Consider the following 14,378-nt stretch of genomic DNA (forward strand, 5'->3'; position numbering starts at 1 on the left):
TGTGAGTCTGCTGTTTCCTAAAAGGTGATCTCAGGGGATAGGTTCAGTTCTAGTTTTAAAGAGTGTCTCAGGGCAACAGTCTCAGGGAGTCCTCTGTTCTCTACTGTTTCAGTTTGTCTGGCTTTTTTTTTTTTAATAAGAATTTGAGCTCTGCTCCACATTTTTCTCCCATCTGGGACCATCTATTGTGACCCCAGTCAGAACCGTCAGTGGTGGTAGCCAGACACTATCTAGTTCTTCTGGTCTCAGGGTAGACGAGGTTGTGCCTCATGTAGGCTTATTTCTTCTCTGAGCTTTTGGTCACCTTCTCACTGTTTTTATCCTGGTGAGTAGAGACTCGTAGTTGTGTCTTAGATGGCCACTGGCAAGCTTTTAAGACCCCAGACACTACTCACTTCGCTAGGATACAGATCATGGTTTTTGTGAACTACTGTATGCTAATTGACTGAGTTGTTCCGTAAGACTGCGGTCCTAAGCTTTCATCCCCAGGAAACCAATCTTGGGAGGTGTTTGCTTCTGTCTGAGGAGTATCTGTATTTGTGCCTTCAATGAATATATGTGCCTGCACTCATATATTTGTATTTACATGTAACTACAGTTACTTCTATCTGTTCTCACACTTGTACCTACTCTTGTACCTGTATGCCTAAACCCATCCATATGTGCTCAAACACCCTTTTTTACTTGGTTCTGCTGTGCTCACTACATCCACATTTAGTGCCACTTTTCCCATCACCAAACACAACAAGTCTCTACAGTCTAAAGCGTTCTTTCCACTCCCCCCTCTCCTCCCTGGTAACCACTAATGAACATTGGTCTCTCTGTATTTCTCTATTCTTGTCTGCTTATAAAAAAGGATCATACGATCTTTGTCCTTATATGCTCAACTTATTTCACTTAGCATTATGCCCTCCAGGCCCATCCACGTTAAAATATGTTTTGCGGACTCATTCTTGTTCTTTATGGTTGCATAGTATTCCATTGCATGTACGTACAGCAATTTGCTTATCCATTCATCCGTTGATGGGCACTTCAGTTGTTTCCATCTATTTACTGTTATGAATACAGCAGCAATGAACATAGGTGTGCATATGTCTGTTGGTGTCATTATTTTTAGGTCTCGAGTATGTACCTAGGAGTGGGGTTGCTGAATTATAGTTCTATTTCTAGTATTTTGTGAGAGCATCATACTGTTTTTCACAGAGCATTTTACAGTCCCACCAGCAAAGGATAAGGTTTCCAATCTACCCACATCCTCACCAACATTTGTTGTTATCTATTCAATTTTTTTTTAATCAGTGCCATTTTAGCCAGGGTAAGATGGTACCTTACTGTAGTTTTAATTTGCATTTCTCTCTCCAATGGCTAATGATTGTGAACATCTTTTCATATGTTTGTTGGCTGCTTGGATGTTCTGTTTGGTGAAGGTTTTGTTCATATCCTTTGACTATTTTGTGATTGAGTTGTTTGTCTTTCTGTTGTTGAGTTATGGTTTTCCATGGATTTTAGAGCTTAGACCCTTATCAAATAAGTCATTTCCAAAGATTTCTTCCCAGTCTGTAGATTGTCTGTTTATTCTTTTAATAAGTCTTTTGATGAGCATAACTTTTTTAATTTTTATGAGGCCTCATTTATCTATTTTGTCTTCTATTCATTGTAATGTTTGTTATTCTATTTTTATAAAAGATTAGGTCCTATACTTTTCTCGCTATGTTTTCTTCCAGGAATTTTATGGTTTTAGGATTAACATTTAGGTCTTTAATCCATTTTGAGTTAGTTTTTGTGTGTGGTGTGAAGTACGGCTCCTGCTTCATTTTTTTGTAGGTGGATATCCAGTTTTGCCAGCACCATTTATTAAAGAGACTGTTTCTGCCCCACTGAATGGCTGGGTTTAATTCTGATTTTTCAATTCTATTCCACTTGTCTGTGTCTATTGTTGAACCAGTACTAGACTGTTTTGATTACAATGGCTGTATAGTATGTTTTGATATTGGGGAGTGTAAGGCCTCCTGCTTTGTTCTTTTTCTTCAATATTGCCTTGGCTATTCAGGATTTCTTTCCTTCCCACATGAAGCTGGTCATTAGTTTTTCCATTTCAGTAAAGAATGTTGTTGGGATTTGTATCAGGTTTGCATTGTATCTGTAGATTGCTTTAGGTAGAATTGACATTTTCACTATATTAAATCTTCCAATCCACGAGCATGAGGTGTCTTTCCACTTTTGTAGGTTTCTTTTAGTCTCTTGTAGTAGTTTTTTATAATATTCATTGTGTAAGTTTTTAATATCCCTGGTTAGGTTAATTCCTAGGTATTTTATCAGTTTTGGGGGCTATTGTAAATAGTATTGTTTTCTTGATTTCTTTTTTGGAGTAGTCTTTGTCAGTGTGAAGGAACTCAACTGATTTCCACGTGTTGATCTTGTACCTGCAACATTGCTAAATTCTTCTATTAATTCCAGTAGTTTTCTTGTGGAATCGCTAGGGTCTTCTATGTTTAGGATCATTTCATCTGCAAATAGAGATAGTTTTACTTCTTCCTTTTTCATTTGGATGCCTTTTATTTCTCTTCCTTGTCTTATTGTTCTGGCTCGGATTTCAATACAATATTGAATATGAGTAGTGATAATGGGCATCCTTGTCTCATGCTCATTCTCAAAGGGAAGGCTTTCCACCTTTCTCCACTGAGTATAATGTTGGCTATTCGTTTTGCATATATATGTGCCTCTAATTATTTTGAGAAATTTCCCTTCTATTCCTATTTTGTTGAGGGTTTTTTTTTTTTTAATCAGAAAAGAGTGTTGAATTTTATCAAATGCCTTTTCTGCAACAATTGATATGATCATATGGTTCTTTTCCTTTATTTTGTTCATATGGTGGATTATATTGGTTGATTTTCTAATGTTGAATCACCCCTGTAATCCTGGTATGGATCCCACTTGATCATGGTATATGATTTTTTTGATGTATCGCTGAAGTCTATTGGCTAGAATTTTGTTGAAAATTTTTCGTCTGTGTTCATAGAGCTATTGATCTACAGTTTTCTTTTTTTGTGATGTCTTTGCCTGCTTTCAGTATCAGGGTTATGCCAGCTCCACAGAAAGGGTTTGGTAGTGTTCCTTCCTTTTCTGTGTTTTTGAAGAGATTGAGTAGGACTGGTCTCTGAATGTCCGTTTGGTGGAATTCTCCGGTGTAGCCATCTGGCCTTGGACTTTTTCGGGGGGGGGGGGGGAGGCGGGGAGTTTTTTTTTAAATGACCTCCTCAATCTCTTCTTTTGTAATGGATCTGTTTAAATTTTCTACCTCTGTTTGTGTTACTGTATGTAGATAGTGTGTTTCTAGGAATTTGTCCATTTCACCTAGGTTTTCAAATTTGCCGGAGTACAATTTTTGTAGTAATCACTTATGGTCTTCTTTATTTCTGTTGGATCCATTGTAATGTCACCAATTTCATTTCTTAATTTGGTTATTTGCCTCTTCTGGCTTTTTTCTTTTGTCAGTCTAGCCAGTGGTTTCTCTATTTTATTGATCCTTTCAAAGAACCAACTTCTGATTTTGTTGATTCTTTCTACTGTTTTTCTATTTTATTTATTTCTGCCCTGATCTTTATTATTTTGTTTTTCTGTTTGCTTTTGGTTTCTCTTGCTCTTCCTTTTCTATTTATTCAAGTTGTCAGTTTGAGTTAATGATTTTTTATATTTCTTCTTTTTTAACATAGGCATTCATTGCTATGAATTTCTCTCTGAGTACTGGTGGTTTTAATTATGTTGTGTCCCAAAGGTTTTGATATGTTGTGTTTTCATTTGATTCTAGGAAAATTTTAATTTCACTTTTGACTTCTTCTATGACCCAATAGTTTTTTAGTATTGTATTATTTAATTTCCATGTATTCTTTTTTTCCTGTTGTTGTTTTCTAGCTTCATACCATTGTGGTCAGAGAAAATGCTTTGTATGATTTCAACCTCTTTAAATTTGTTGAAACTTTTTTTGTGTCCTAGCATACAGTCTATTCTGAAAACTGATCTATGTGCACTGGAGAAGAATGTGTGTTGTTCTGACGCTGGGTGAATTGTCCTGTACACGTCTGTTAGGTCCAACTGGCTTATGGTTTTACTTAAGTTCTCGGTGTCTTTAGTGATCTTCTTCTTAGATGTTCGGTGTATAATTGAAACTGGTGTGTTGAAGTCTCCTACTATTATTGTGGAGTTGTCCATTTTTCCTTTCATACTAGGTGCATATGTATTTATAATTTTTGTGTCTTCTTGGTGGATTGACCCCTTTATTATTGTGTAATGCCCTTCTTTATCTCTTCAAATAGATTTTGACTTAAAGTCTATTTTATCTGATATCAGTATGGCCGCTCCTGCTCTTTTCTGTTTACTGGTTGTATGGAATATTCTTCTCCATCCTTTTATTTTTAGTCTGTTTGTGTCCTCATATCTATGGTGTGTTTCTTGTAGACAGCAAAGGGTGGGTCATGATGTTTCATCCATTCTGTCACTCTCTGCAGTGGGGCTTTTAGACCATTTACATTTAGGATTATTACTGAAAACTAGGTGTCTACCTACTCATTTTGCTATTTGTTTTTTGAGTGTTTTATATCTTCTTTGTTTTTTTAATTCTCATTTTTCTGTTTTTGTTTGTATTTGAGTGTTTTCTTCTGATGAACCTTTTGGCTTTTTTCCTTCTTTTCTTCTGAATGTTTTTTTCTTGATGATTTCTTATTGGTTACCACCTATTTTATGTTACACAAGTTAAAATTGCGACAACATTTAACATATGAACAACAGTTACCCTACAACCTTAACATAATGTATCTGTTCCTGATATGCATCTCCCTCCCACATTCTGCTGGTGTGTCTCTATTAACATTAATGTACCAGCTATTTTTTTATATTTGATAAGTTTACTTTGTATTTGTTTCTTACAAATTTGATGTTGTATTCTTTGTGGGATTTAATTTTTGAGTTTATTCCCTGAAAATATCATATACTTGGTCCTTATTATTGCTTGTGTTGCATTTTTTTTTGAGATCTCTCTCTCTCTCTTATTTTTTATTTATTCCCCCACATATAGATACGAATATTTATTTAAAGCTCTTGCCTTACCATCTGGTGTGCTCCCTTGAGTAATGCTTACAAAGCTGGTCTGGTAGTGGCAAATTCCCAGAGCTTCTATTTGTTTGAGAATGCCTTGATTTCCCCCTAATTTTTCAATGACAGCTTTGTTGGATAAAGAATACTTGGTTGGCAACTGTTTCGTTCAGTGTTTTATGTATGTCACTCCATTGTCTTCTGGCTTCTAGAGTTTCTGGGGAGAAATCTGCACTAATTCTTATGGAAGCCCTTTGGTATGTCATATCATGCTTTTCTGTTGCTGCTTTCAGAATTCTCTTCTTATCTTTGGTTTTTCAAGAATTTTATTAGGATATGCTGTGAAGTTGATCTTTTTGTGACTCTTCTAATTGGGGTTCGTGTAGCTTCCTATATTTGCAGCCTTGGTTCTCTGTTCAAATCTGGGAAATTCTCTCCGATTATCTCTTGGAAAATTGTTTCTTTGCCTTTATTGTTGTCATGGTGCTCTGGAATTTCAATAATTCTAGTGTTTAATTTCTCAATTGAATCCCATATTTCCTTCTGAGTTTATTCACTTTTCATTGTTCTTTTCTCTTGCTTCTTTTGAGACTTGAGAAGTTCAGTTATTTTGTCTTCTAGTTCATTTATTCTATTTTTTTTCTGTTCAACTCTATTGTTAAGTGTTTCTCTTGTTTTTTCTAATTCAGTTACTTTATTTTTCAGTTCCAGTAGTTCTCTGCTTCTTTTCTTCTTTTTTCATGTTTTCAATTTCCTTGTTCAGTCTCTCATTTTATCCCTCCGTTTGTTTCCTGATCTCTGCTAATTTGTTTTCTGTATGCTTTTTACTTTTTTCAAAATATTTAGCATCAAAGTCTGAAAATTTTCAATTCTTTATGTTAGTCTGGCCTCCATAGGAGACATTTCCTCTTCTTCATGTTTTGCTTTTGATTGATCCTTCTTGTCTTCTGATTTTGTGTGTGTTACTATTTTTTTATGAACTTGGGCCGTTTTGTTATCTCTCTTTAAAAAACTTTAAACTTTGTATTCTGGTTTTTATATGAAAATTTTCTGATTGGGTGTCCTGGTGGTGTACAGCCAAGTGCCCAGCTGCCAACCAAAAGGCTGGGGCCTGCACCCAGCAGCTGGTCAGTGGGAGAGAGATGCAGCAGCCCGTCTCCACAAAGACTCACAGCCCTGGGAACCCCACAGCATGGCTCTATTCTGTCCCACAGAGCTGCTATGACAGAAAGACAATTTTAAGCATATATTATGTGCCTTACTAACTTCGGCCAAGTACGGTGCCTGACACACAGGAGATAATCAGTAAATATTTGTAAATGGGTAGAAGAATGGATGAATGAGTAGATGGAGGAAGGGGTAATTATAGAAAATACAGATGAAGGGGCGAACTAATGAGCCATTGAGCTTTGCTTTGACCATAGTGATGACGGGGAGTGATGTAATGGGGTGAGGTGTGTCATGAGCTCATTTAAAGTTTATGCAGATCAGGGAATTTTTATATCACCCAGAGTCACCATTATGGGGTGTGAGTGTGTGTGTGTGTGTTGAGGGGGGCAGATCTCAACCACCCAGTTTACTGTCCAGAGATATCTCTGTTAAAATAAACGTAACCCTGGTCATAAACAATGACTACTCTTCAGTCACACCCAGGTACCCTTCCAACTCCTATCATGAGACCCTGCCCATTCTATATATCTGGCATTTTTCCCAGGTGCCCCTAAGCTGACATGCGGCTGAGGTAAAGCTTGATCCATTCTTCTAGATCCTTGGCTTTAGACTACCTTCTGGAAGAAATTTGAATAGGCAGCCCCAGGCAGAAGGGTATGGAGAGAAAGCCCATTGAAAACATTTTCTTTAGGCCTCTCTGTCTACAAAATGTGAACTTCTTCCAACTCTGATGCTAAATGTCAGTGTCTGGAGAATCAGACAGGAGGGAAAGAGTTAAGTAAAGCCTGCTTTCAGGTCTGGGTCCTGCTTGAGCATTCCTGCCTCCCAGCAATCTGCCAGCCTTTAGGGTCAGAGGCTAAATTTAGACAGTGGCTAAGATTTCCTGTGAACAGCTGTCCTGCCCCTTGGAGAAGAAATACTGAAGAGAGAGGAGAGAGGCTGGTGCCTCTCACTGGTCAGAGCTTCTGGCCATTTAATCTGGGTCCCTCAGCCTTCAAGTGACTGCCCCTTGGTGTGGAGACACAGGAAGGCCAGTGGTGAGTGTGCTTCTTCTCATTTTGTCTTGCTGAGGCCGAGACTTATAAACAAAGGGGCAGCAGCTCTGCCCTATGTGTCAGGGCCCAGCCATGATGACTGGGACCAACTGTTGGGAGGTTTCATATCTTTTAATAGGCTGTGGGGAGGTGCTTGAGCCAAAGGACCCAACTCCCATGGCCTTGGTCAGACTCGTGAAGAGTGGTGAAGAGGGCTAGATGCACCTCCCCCAGTAGAGACAAAAGAGGTATGCATGAGTGTGGGCATGTGTGTACAAGTATGTGTGTGTTAGAGAGTATATGTGTGTGTGATTGTGTGTGTGTGTGAGAGAGTATATGAGTGTGTGTGACAGTGTGTGTGAGAGACAGTGTATGTGAGTGTGTGTGACTGGGTGTGTTGAGACAGTATATGTGAGTGTGTGTGTCTGTGTGTGTGTGTCTGTGTGTGTGAGAGTATATGTGAGTGTGTGAGGTTGTGCGTGTAAGTATATGTGAGTGTGTGTGACTGTGTGTGAGTGTGTGACTGTGTGTAAGTATACGTGAGTGTGTGTGACTGTAATTATACGTGAGTGTGTGTGACTGTGTTTGTAATTATACGTGAGTGTGTGTGACTGTGTTTGTAATTATACGTGAGTGTGTGTGACTGTGTGTGTAAGAGTATATGTGAGTGTGTATGACTGTGTGAGAGAGAGGGTATATGTGAGTGTGTGACTGTGTGTGTGAGTATAAGTGAGCGTGTGTGACTGTGTGAGATTACATGTGAGTGTGTGTGACCGTGTGTGTGAAAGAGTATATGTGAGTGTGTATGACTGTGTGTGTGAGATTATATGTGTGTGTGACTGTGTGTGAGTATATGTGAATGTGTGTTACTGTGTGTGAAAGAGTATATGTGTGAGACTGTGTGAGTATATGTGAGTGTGTGTTACTGTGTGTGTGAGTATATGTGTGTGACTATGTGTGTGAGTTTATGTGAATGTGTGTAACTACGTGTGAGTATATGTGAGTGTGCAACTGTGTGTGTGAGAGAATATATGTGAGTGTGTGTGACTGTATGTGTGAGAGTATATGTGACTGTGTGTGTGAGAGTATATGTGTGTGAGAGAAAGAGTATATGTGAGTGTGTAAATATGAGTGAGTGTGTGTGAATGAGTGTTGTGCATGAGTGTGGTCATGTGAGTATGTGTGTATGTGAGTGTGCATGAGTATATGTGAGTATGTATATGTGTGTGTGCATGTGTGCATGAATGTGGTCATGCCTCTGTGTGTGTGTGTGTGTCCACACCCAGGAACCTCACAGAAAAATCATTCTGGTTTGACCCCCTAGTCTGGGAAATTCAGTTCTTCAACCTGTTTAGTCATAATAAGATGAACTTCCAGTTCACCTCACTGCTTCCTTACTGACATCTGTGGAAGGAGCCAAGTTGTCACTCCTTAAATGTTGTGACCCCTAGGTGGGCTGTTAACACAGCTGGGGTGTGCTACTTGGTGTTCTGGTAAAAGAAATTGTGCCCGATATGAACTGGATTTTCCCTTCAGGTCTTTTAGCCACCAGGGCTAATCTCTTCACCTGTTTTGTCATTGTTTTGTTTGGCAGATGGGGACAGTAATACCTGCCCTGTGTATCTCACAAATTGTATCGTGAAATTACTTTGGAAAACACAAGGCATTAGTATGCGATGACTTCCCAGTCCTAGCCCCAATGAGGGAACACCACTGACACTCTCCCCTAAAACCTCTAGAACCTGATTCCCTTACTGCCCTTTTCCTACCAAACTTACAGAGGTTGTCATGGCGACCAGTGGGGACCCAGAGGAGGAGCAGGTAGTCCCGAGTGAAGAGGATGAAGCTGATGTGAGGGCAGTGCAGGCCCGGTACCTCCGGAGCCCCTCGCCCAGCCAGTAAGTGTACATTCACTAACTTTTACAGCCCCCACTACCGTGGGGGACAGGGGCTAGAGACGATGATGTGAGGTGGGGCCTAGGGTGTCCACAGCCACCACCTTAAGTTCACTCATTCAACAAATACTGAACACTCATTATGTCATACTCTCTGAAGGAAGCAAATGTACAAACAGAATGCACTGCAGGGTTGCATGGAAACCGCTAGAAATATGTCTAGGGTCTAGGGAAAGGGAAAAACCTGACTTGGAAAAGAAGGCTTCTTGGAGGAGATGATGCTAGACCTGAGCCTTAAAGAGTGAACAGGAGTTTGGCAGATCTACCTGGAGAGGGGAGAGGGAAGGGGACAGGAGGAAGGGGGAAGGGGCAAGGACAGTGGTAGAGGTTAGTGGTGGTTCAGCGGTAGAATTCTCATCTTCCATGCAGAAGACCCTGGTTCAATTCTCCCAACTTGTCTGTCAGTGAAGGCTTGCATGTTGCTACAATGCTGAAACATGTTTTAGTAGAGCTTCTAGACTAAGACAGACTAGGAAGAAAGGCCTGGAGATTCACTTCCAAAAATCAGTCAATGAAAACCCTATAGATCACAATGGTCTGGCTCTGTTGGCTATTGTGCATGGAGTTACCATGAGTGAGGGGTGAGGGGACCTGGCTATCTGCTTCTGTAAAAATCACAGTCTTAGAAACACTTTGGGGCAGTTCTACACTGTCATATAGGGTCACCATGGGTCGATGGTAATGGATATGAGGATGGTAGACCAGAGACTCTAAGAAAAGTGATTAGAAGGGGAAGAGGCCTGTAGAACCAGAGCCCTAGTACTAGAATAACTTTGCATCTGTCATCAAACTGTGTCTTCCAAACTGGGATATGTACAAACCCAGCAGCAAGTGGCAGTGTGCCAAGGGGCAGATAAACATGATGCATCTTCCTGGAGAGTCCTTTTTATTTCATGACGAGTAGAATAAAAAACGTACATGAACAACAAAACAACAGCACCTGCTAAGGCTGCTTATGTATAATACAACCAAACACCTCATGGGATTTGGTTTCTTGGTTTGGAAGTTTAGAGTCATGGTTTCATGGGACATCCCAGTTAATTGGCCTAATATTGTGTTTAGTGGTTCTTTTCTATCTCCTAGTTTGTTATGTAGTGCCTGGGGTCTTAAAAGCTTGCAAGCAGTCATTCAGTTGGCCTCTATTTGCCTGGAGCAACAGAGGAAAAAAGAGAGTCAGGAGTAGGAGGAGGAAATGGAATACTGGCTAATTGCCTCCTTTGTCATGAGACCAGAAGAACTGGATGGTGCCCAGCTACCATTACTGAACGTTTTGATCGAAGATTCTATAGAAGAATCCTGATCAAACGGGAGAAAATACAGAACATAATTTCAAATTCTCATGGAATCCAGACTTTCTGGAGCCACAGAGGCTGGATAAACCCCCAAAACTGTTGCCCTCAGATAATCTTTAAACCTTAAACCCAAAATATCCCCTGAAGTCTTCGTAAAACCAAACAATAGTTCAGCTGAACTAGAAAAGAATGTCTGTCTTGAGCACCATACTCTTTTAAGAACTATCTATATGGGGTCGAAGTGACAACAGCAACCAGAAAGATCAGATAGGAAGCTTAGGGGGCAATGAGTTTATGTTAATGGGGGAGGAACAATTCAGAAAAGGAAGGTGAGAGTGGTTGCACAACTTGAAGAATGTAGTTAACATCACTGAATTGTACATGCAGAAATTGTTGAACTGGTGTATGTTCTGCTGTTCTCAACAAAAGCAACAAAAAACAAAATAAAAAAATACCATGCTGACACTAAAAGAACTTTAAAAATCTACATGAATTTTTAAGAAAAACTGTGAGACATCAAAGAAATTTCATGCTTAATTACCTGCTAAAGCAATAGTGGGTATGTGTCCATTTTCTTGTCATAAATGATACTCATCAGGGAGAAGAAGACCTGGCTCCTAATCATAAACAAAAACCAGCTGCCGTGGAGTTGATTCTGACTTATAACGACCACATAACGACCGTATAGGAAAGCTGCTGCAGCGTATAATTGAAGGGCTGGATTCTCCAGGTGGGGTGCATCCTGCCCCTCAGGTCTGAATGCAGCAACTCATGGTCTGACCAGCTCCCAATTGATAAGAGAAGAAATGGGAAACACAGTGGTCATCAGTTTGGATGAGTCTGTCTATCCCCAAAATGGGGTAACTTCTTGTATTTGACCTTGATTCTCCTCTCTGGAGGATCTCCCTTGTCTACTGCACTCTGTGATCTCTAGCCCCATCTTCTGGGCTGCCTTCCTTGTCCAGTGTTCTCCACAGCTACATCTGAAGTGAGACTGAAGCATATCTCTTGAAGGCTGTATAGCTTTTGAGACTGTTTCCTGCTCATGGAAATTAGGGGGCCCAAGGGCTGTTTTAAGGTTTAAACAGCCAAAGCCTTTTTAAGGCTCATGATTTCTTTTGAAAAGACGATCCTTTCAAAAATTTAATAGGTTTCTGACAACAGAGAGTCCTGGACAGAGCCAGAGAAAAATGCAGAGCAGAACTCAAATTCGCATAAAAAGACCAGACGTAATACTCTGATAGAGACTGGAGGAACCACCGAAACTGTGGTCCCAGAGGCTCTGTCATAAACATTAATCAAAAGAAAACTAGTAAAGCTATATTGATTTCAGAAAAAGTAGACTTTAAGGAAAGCATTACTAGAGACAAAGACGGACATACCATAATGATAAAAGGTTCAATTCACTTGAAGATATAATAATTTTGCATTCCTATGACCTAACATAGCTTCAGAATATGTAAAACAAAGCTTAAGAAGAAAAATATAAATCCACAATCTTGATCTCATTTATATTTTTTTAAAAACTCAGCAATTGATTGAATAAGGCAAAATATTATTAAGAATATAGGAAGTTTGAACAAAACAATAAACAAAATTAACCTAATTGGCATTTATAGGCTGTGCACCCAGTAACTGCAGGATATACATTCTAATTATGTGCTCATGAAAGGTTTACCAAAACAGACCATATACTGGACTGGACATATATCAACAAATTTTAAGTGATTGAAATTGTACAGAGAATATTCCCTGACCAGAGGAGAATATTAAGCTAGCTATCGATAAAAAGAGAAAAATAAAAATAGAAATTCAAATTAAAACTGTAATTCAGTACTACTACACATTCACCAGAATGAGTAACATTAAAGACCGACAAAGCCAAACATTAGTGAGGATGTGAAGCACTCAGAGCTCTCATTCATTTCTGAATTAGAGAATACGTAAATTGGGGGTGCAAATTAGGACAACCATTTTGGAAAACTATTTCACAGTATCCACTGAAGCTAAACATATGCCTGTCCTATGACCCAGCAGGCTCATTCCTGATGCATACTTAACAGAAATATGTGCATATGTGTGCCACAAGATAAATACCAGAAGGTCTTAGTAGCAAACAATCATTAAGGATATAAAATGTTTAAACAACATGATGAACTGTCCAATTAGCAGTAGGCTAGATAACTCTGGTGTATATTTTTAAAATACTGCCCTGGGGAATAGGCATTTTATGAAGTGCCTGTCGCTTTGGCTTGATTGAGCTCAGATTATTTTTATCAAGACAGTTGGGGAAGGCATCTACTGACCACTGGGGGCAAAGGCAGGGGAAGAGTCACTGAAGAGGAAGGTAGATAGATGTCAGGGAAGTCCAATTCTGCTGCCTTCACAGTTTCACATATAGTTAGCTGCCACCGGACAAAAGCATTTATTAACAGAGAAGTTCCAACAGTATTCAGTCCTTAGCCCTTCCAGCAGGCAGGTCTCCTCCTGGGTAAAAATAGGCATGAGCTCAGCCTGAAAGACCCACTTGCATGTGGCATGGGCTGTGCTTCCTAAAAGCAGGGTCTCACATTCAGAGCAAATTTTCTTTGGGTCCTCAATGTTTCCTGCTGAATCCTTTTGGTTTTGATGCTCTTCTTGGTTTGTGTCTACTCTTTAGCAATCGGTTTTCAAAAGCAGTTCCTAAATCTGGTAGCATTTTTCATAAATTTTCAAGGAAGGCAAGTGCATGGTGAAACTTCAAGAGCTCTTCTCACAATAATCATCATAGTCTGAGGTATAAATTATTAAGACTGAATTGGCTTTTGAGATATCATCCAATCAATCCTACTGCCTTACACAGAACCAGGCCTAAACCAGTCTAGATGAATGAGTACGCAGGGTCTTTTAAAAATGAAAAGACAACTCACAGACTGGGAGAAAATATCTTCAAATCACATATCTTATAATAATTTTGTATCTGGAATATTTTGAAACCCACAAAACCCAACAGCAATAAGAAAACAAACAACCCAATTTTTTAAAAAAAGGACAAAATACCCTTCACCAAAGAAGATATGTGGATAGAATTTGCTAAGCAAACAAAAAGATGGTCAACATCCTTAGTCATTAGGAAAATGTCAATTAAAACTACAATGAGATAGCACAGTACCTGTACCTGTACCTATTGCCATCAAGCCGATTTTGACTCATAGTGACCGTATAGAACAGAGCAGAACTTCCCCCATAGGATTGCTGTGATGGCTAAGGTTCTGTCAACTTGGCTAGGTCATGATTCTCAGTGGTTTGGGAGATATTATGTAATCATCCTCCATTTTGTAATCTGATGTAAGCAGCCAATCAGTTGAAAGCCAGTCAGTTTCTTGGAGGGTGTGGCCTGCATCCCATATATGTGGATGTCCTGGCAAAGCTCTCTCTGTATACCGCATCTGACTCATCATCCTCTGACTCCTGGTTCTTGGGACATGAGCCAGTAGCCTGCCACCTGACCTGCAGATCTTGGGATTTGGCAGCTCCCACAACCCCGTAAGCTGGCCTTCCAACTGACTTGCTTATTTTGGGTTTGTCAGCCCCTGCAATCACATGAGTTAGGAAGAAGCCTGCAGCCTGATGCCTGACCCACGGATTTGGGACATGCCAACCTCTACAACTGTGTGAGCCATTTCCTTGAGATAAATCTCTCCATATATATTTGTATATATATGCTTCACTGGTTGTGCTTCTCTAGAGAACTCAGCCTTAGACAGTCCCAAGGCTGTAAATCTTTACAGAAGCAGATTGCCACATCTTTCTCCCACAGAGTGTCTGTGGGATTCAAAACAGTGACCTTTCAGTTAAGA

The 14,378-nt window shown here is 39.6% G+C and overlaps 1 protein-coding gene across 1 annotated transcript in view; it reads left to right on the plus strand.

Moving 5' to 3' along the window:
• The first annotated feature begins 9,080 nt into the window (after nt 1–9,080).
• The window catches only part of STYXL2 (serine/threonine/tyrosine interacting like 2), a 41,955-nt gene continuing 36,657 nt past the window's right edge, over nt 9,081–14,378 (plus strand). The window contains exon 1 of the mRNA XM_049881122.1: nt 9,081–9,190. Coding sequence (XP_049737079.1) covers nt 9,081–9,190 — 110 coding nt within the window. The remainder of the gene's footprint in view (nt 9,191–14,378) is intronic.

The sequence above is a fragment of the Elephas maximus genome, chromosome 3, assembly GCF_024166365.1.
Source record: "Elephas maximus indicus isolate mEleMax1 chromosome 3, mEleMax1 primary haplotype, whole genome shotgun sequence".
Lineage (NCBI taxonomy): Eukaryota > Metazoa > Chordata > Mammalia > Proboscidea > Elephantidae > Elephas > Elephas maximus.